This window comes from Dipodomys ordii, unplaced genomic scaffold (genome assembly GCF_000151885.1).
Source record: "Dipodomys ordii isolate 6190 unplaced genomic scaffold, Dord_2.0 Scaffold197, whole genome shotgun sequence".
NCBI classification, from domain to species: Eukaryota; Metazoa; Chordata; class Mammalia; order Rodentia; family Heteromyidae; genus Dipodomys; species Dipodomys ordii.
The window spans coordinates 2126249-2131924 of NW_012267413.1; the positions used below are offsets into that span (position 1 = coordinate 2126249).

General features: G+C 39.7%; 2 protein-coding genes across 2 annotated transcripts in view; one reads left to right on the plus strand and one right to left on the minus strand.

Moving 5' to 3' along the window:
* Trim13 (tripartite motif containing 13) overlaps positions 1 to 5676 on the minus strand; it is a 42530-nt gene that overhangs the window by 30514 nt on the left and 6340 nt on the right. Inside the window, exon 2 of the mRNA XM_013034851.1 lies at positions 1215 to 1307. Coding sequence (XP_012890305.1) covers positions 1215 to 1235 — 21 coding nt within the window. The 5' untranslated portion in view covers positions 1236 to 1307. The remainder of the gene's footprint in view (positions 1 to 1214; positions 1308 to 5676) is intronic.
* The window catches only part of Spryd7 (SPRY domain containing 7), a 16965-nt gene continuing 15850 nt past the window's right edge, over positions 4562 to 5676 (plus strand). The window contains exon 1 of the mRNA XM_013034820.1: positions 4562 to 4568. Coding sequence (XP_012890274.1) covers positions 4562 to 4568 — 7 coding nt within the window. The remainder of the gene's footprint in view (positions 4569 to 5676) is intronic.

Below are 5676 nucleotides of genomic sequence, written 5' to 3' on the forward strand. Positions count from 1 at the left end.
TTGTGGGGCCTGAACTCTGGGCCTGGGCGCTGTCCCTCAGCTCTTCAGCTCAAGGCTAGCGCTCTACCACTTGAGCCACAGTGCCACTTCCGGTTTTTTTCTTTTTGCTTGTGGTGCTGAGGAATCGAACCCAAGGCCTCAGGCATGCAAGGCAAGCACTCTACCACTGACCCACCTTCCCAGCCCCAAGCACAAGGCCTTGAGTTCAAACTTAAGTATCACGAAAACAGAAAATTATGGACAGTAGACATCTCTCTAGATAATTCAGCATGTATGTCATTAATGAGAGCCAAATATTTGTTGAAACGCTTCCATAAGTAAAATTTATATACACTAGAATATAAAAAATCTGAAGTGTAAATTTCCAAGTTGAAATAAAGCCTACAGCTATTTATCACAAATCCCTCTCAAGATACATAGAACAGAGCAGAAACTTTCTATAACCCAGTACCTGGCATATGCTCTGCTGTGAGCCAGACCCCTCAACTGATTCCTCATAATTTTTGTTATGGGGAGGGATTGACAAGGCTTGGACATGGTCCCTAGACTTCTTTTGTTCAAGGCTAGTGCTTTCCACTTGAGCCACAGCTGCACTTCTGATTTTTTTAGTAGTTTATTGGAGATAAGAGTCTCACAGATTTTTCTGCCCCAGATGACTCTGAATCATGATCCTCAGATCTCAGCTTCCTGAGTAGTTAGGATTATAGGTGTGAGCAACCGATGGCCAGCTTCTTAATTGTCTGTGTGTCTTTTTATGAGAGAGGAGGATAAGTATTAAAATATCAATGTGCATGTATTACAGCTGGGGAAAGCTCATGGGTAGTATTTTAGTGGGGACAAATAGAACTGCATGTGCATAATCTTAAGAATTAACCCCGAGTACTTAGATTCAAGAGAATTTGATTATTTGCCAGTCTCAAATGTTAAATACTCTCAAAGTATGAACACAGAGTTTTCACAACCCTCTTCTTTCACAGACACCCTTCTATTGACCAACACAGACAGATAAGTATTCATTTATATCATGTTCTGTCCTACTGCTCCGACTACAAGGTCTGACTACTAGGATCTGGTAAATTTCTGCAATGTGTCTAGGGACCTGGGAAATTACAGTCTTAAAATCAAGAAGCCTTTCCCTCTTAAAGTTGTACCTTAGAAACATTCAAAATGCTTTCTAGTTGTATATCTGAAGATAATAAAATCAAATTACTTACATTACTAGACTTGGTCTTCATTTAACTAGCAGTTTGATGTAGAATATTTGAGATGCAGTATTTCTGGCTTGGAATATGGAACTTTAGGCACATCTGTACAGAATGTAGACATTGTGATATCATTAAAACGCCTTTTCAATATTTTTATTATGGAAAATTCTAAGCATACACACACACAAAATAGAATAACAATAAATCCTCATGTGCCTTCCACCCAGTCCCAGCAATGATCTTAGTAAAAATGCACTTAAGATTCAACCATGTTAGATAAATTAATTTTTTACATTTTATTGCCAATTAGTGTTTATGTGGAATATTATAGTTGGTTTTATCCATTAACAAATACTGGATTACTTATTTGGGGGGCAACTATGAATATACTTTCATCAACATGTTTTATGTGAATTTCAGTTTTCATTGCATGTGACTAAATACCTACTACAAGCCAGTACACATCAGTGCAATCATGCTCAATTTTTTTTAGGTCTACTTGCCTGCACTGAAGCTCTCTTAGCCATAATATATCCCTGGTGTATTCTCACTGTTGGATTTCAAAATTATTTCATGTTGTTGTTGTTTTTAAGCAGTTTTCAAGTTCTATAGAGTTGTTTGTTTTTAGAGTGCTGGGGATCAAGCCCAGGGTCTTGTTCATGGCAACAATGAGCTATATCCCACCCCAGCCCCAGTACAGTTTGTTACAAAATCTCACCAACAATATTAGGTTTCACACATCCCCTGTAATTCAAGCTGTAGGGTCTGCAAAGTGTACTGGTCAAATGCAGTTCCCCATAACAGACTGAACACAAAAATCAAGTTTCTGACCAACCTGAAACTTAGAATACCCATCTGCATAAACATTATTGAGAAAACACGTGAAACAATAGTGCTTAGAAGAAAAAAACCTTTTGAAAAACTATATTTTTACAATTCCCCAAATAAAACTATAGATATTCAGTAACATTGTACATAGTATCTATCTTAAATTAGTAGTGTTGGATGCAATTTACCTAATAATCCATGCGCCCTTCCTATTTGCCAAAAACATTTTAAATTTTTTCTACAATTTCAATATGTATTAATACATATATATACACCCCTTGACCTCTGTCTAGTCTATTCTGCAAATGTCAAAAAATTACTTCTGTTCATTTGGAGTATTAGGTCTTGAACTTCAGGCCTCAAAAGCTGTCTATCACTGAGCCTGTTTGCTTTAAAGACCCTAATGGGGTCTTGTGCTTTTGCCTGGGGCTGGCCTCAGACTCCCAAATTAGCTGGATTACAGGCATGCCACCACATCCAAGACAAGCTCTCCAATGATTCACCCCCAGCCCCAGGCCAGCCTTAACTGTGATACCCATCTCTACCTCCTGAATAGCTGGGATTTTATACGCTATACCAGCATGCCTCACCTAAAAAGATTTTCTTTTGAGGCAGTGTCTCTCTATGAATTTGATCTTCCTGAATCAGCCTCCCAAGTGCTGAAATAGCATATAGCATGTAGCATATAGCATGTGCAAATGTATTCTGATTTTATAAATCCAGACCTGGTGACTTCTTGCTCACTGATCCAAACATACATAATCACTTGAATGTTTGAGATGCCTTGGGAAATTTTTATTTGAACTATTTGGCACAGCTAAGTGTTTTGCCAACCTTCCTCCCAAAATACCAGGCTATATAATCTTATCTTTTGCTAAGAAAACTTTTTGCAAAACACTTCTCATGAGAAGTATAGGCAAGTCACAGTTCCAAGTACTCTCTTTACTAATAGACAAAGAATAGAGATCCAAGAAGTTTACCTATCCTCATTTTCCTTTATTTCTTCTGAGAATCCAAACTTTACTTTTGCATCAACCTTTGCTTTGCTTTCATTTCGTACCCTCAATACCCCCTTTTCCTAATTATTGTCACAATAAAACTTAGAAGCTAAATTGGTGAGAATCTACATTGTATTTTAATACAATAGATAACTGAGTTTTTGAGGAGGAAAATTTAATATTGGCCAGGTATCACAGAACTCCCCTCAGTTTATGGCATCTTCCACTGAAAAGAAAAGTTCAAAGTCTGGGGTAATTTACTTTTTTTTTTTTTTTGGTCATGGGGCTTGAACTCTGGGCCTGGGTGCTCTCCCTCAGGTCTTCAGCTCAAGGCCGGCCCTCTACCACTGGAGCCACAACACCACTTCCAGATTTCTGGTGGTTAATTGGATATAAAACTCTCATGGACTTTCCTACCTGGACTAGCTTTGAACCGAGATCCTCAGATCTCAGCCTCCTGGGTAGCTAGGATTACAGGCATGAGCCACTGGTGCCCAGCTTACCTATCCTTTTCATTCCCTGGGACTTTATTTACAGGGTGTTTGCCACTGGTTTCTTTTCCTTTTTTATTTTTTTTTCTGATCCCCGGGCTTGAACTCAGGATCTGGGTGCTGTCCCTGAGCTCCTTTGCTCAAGGTTAATACTCTACTATTTTGAGCCACAGCACCACTTGTAATTTTCTGGTAGTTAATTGGATATAGGAGTCTCACAGACTTTTTTGCCTTGGCTGGCTCTGAACCGTGATCATCGGATCTCAGCCTCCTAAGTACCTAGGATTATAGGTCTGAACCATTTGCACCCAGCTTCTTTTTTCTTCACTATTAAAAAATGTTTTAGGAGCAGGTGTGGTGGCATACATCTGTAATCCTAGCTACTCAGGAGGCAGAGATTGAGAAGATCAAAGTCTAATCAGGAAAAAGGTTATCCAGACCCTCATCTCAATCAATAAACTGGACATGATCACACGCATGTCTGTAATTCAAACTACTCAGGAGGCAACAGTTGGAGGATTTCAGTCTAAAACCAACCCTGGACAAAAATGCAAGATTTTATCCAAATTAAAAAAGCAAAACAAAAACAAAAAAGGCCAGGAATGTGGCTCAAATGGTAGACTGCCTGCTTAGTAACTACAAGGCCCTGAGTTCAATCCCCAGTATCAAAGAAAAAAGTCTTGCTTTTTCCTCTTTTGTTCTTTTTTTTGGGGGGTGGTGGGGGGTCGGTCGTGAGGCTTGAACTCTGTAGAACTCTGGACTTGGGCGCTGTCCTTGCTCTTTAGCTCAAGGCAAGCACTCTACCACTTGAGCCACAGCACCACTGCCGGTTTTCTAGTAGTTTTTATTGGAGATAAGAGTCTCACGGACTTTCCTGCCCGGGCTGGCTTTGAACCATGATCCTCAGATCTCAGCCTCCTGAGTAGCTAGGATTACAGGCGTGAGCCACCAGCGCCCAGCTTCCTCTTTTGTTCTTATTCTTCAGTACCTTTTAAATATCTTTACTTCACTCATTCTTCTCTTTTCTTCTTAATGCCAAATGTCTGGTACTTTGCAAGTCTCCAACTTGGCTAACCTGGCTTAGCACTGAAAAGTATCAGATAACCTTGCCTTTAGTTAGACTCCCTGCAAAGGACTGATGAAAAATGTTTAAAGGTGCTGATAATAGAGTCCAAGCCTACTGATGGCAGTTTATTACATTACCAAGTACTTGTGAGTTTTCTTACGTTGGCTTGAAGGTAAAAAAATAACATAATTCAGTAAACTCAGATTAAATGAGTACAATTAACTGCAGGTAAATTTAAATGTTAATGTATGAAGCCAAATAACAGAAGAAAACAAAAATTAGGAATATATTCATAATTGTAGCAGCCTAAGAAATGCAGTTTGCATAGTGGTTAAATGCATAGATTCAAAGGCTAGCATGCCGGGGTTTGAATGGAGCTACATCTCTCCTTGAATATGACACTGGGTATCTTTATTGTCTTTCTTCTCTTCAGTTTCCTCATCTATAAAGTGAAAGACAGTTTTTCCCACACAAGGCTGCTTACAAGGATTAATTAATAAAAAAACCACATAGGGTCGGGCGCTGGTGGCTCACGCCTGTAATCCTAGCTACTCAGGAGGCTGAGAGCTGAGGATCATGGTTCAAAGCCAGCTCAGGCAGGAAAGTCCATGAGACTCTTATCTCCAATAAACCACTCGAAAACCGGAAGTGGCACTGTGGCTCAAGCGGTAGAGCGCTCACCTTCAGCTGAAGAGCGCAGGGACAGCGCCCAAGCCCAGAGTTCAAGCCCCACAACCAACCAAAACAAAAAACAAAAAAAAAAAACCCACATAGGATCAGCTGCAGCTACTTGGGAAATATAAATAGGAAGATCACAGTCCAAGCCCACTCTAACCAAAAAAAAAACAAAAACCTAAAAAATAATGAAAGCAAAAAGGGTTGGAAGTGTGACTCAAAAGGTAGAAGCATCTTGAATTCAAAACAACATTGAAAAAAAAAGAGAAAACACTTAGATCAATTCCTGATGACAACAGTAAACACGTCAGTTGCGATTACTCCAAATTATAAAAATGAATAGTCAAGGAAGTGGCGCTGTAGCTCAAGTGGTAGAGCGCTCGCCTTGAGCTGAAGAGCTGAGGGACAGCGCC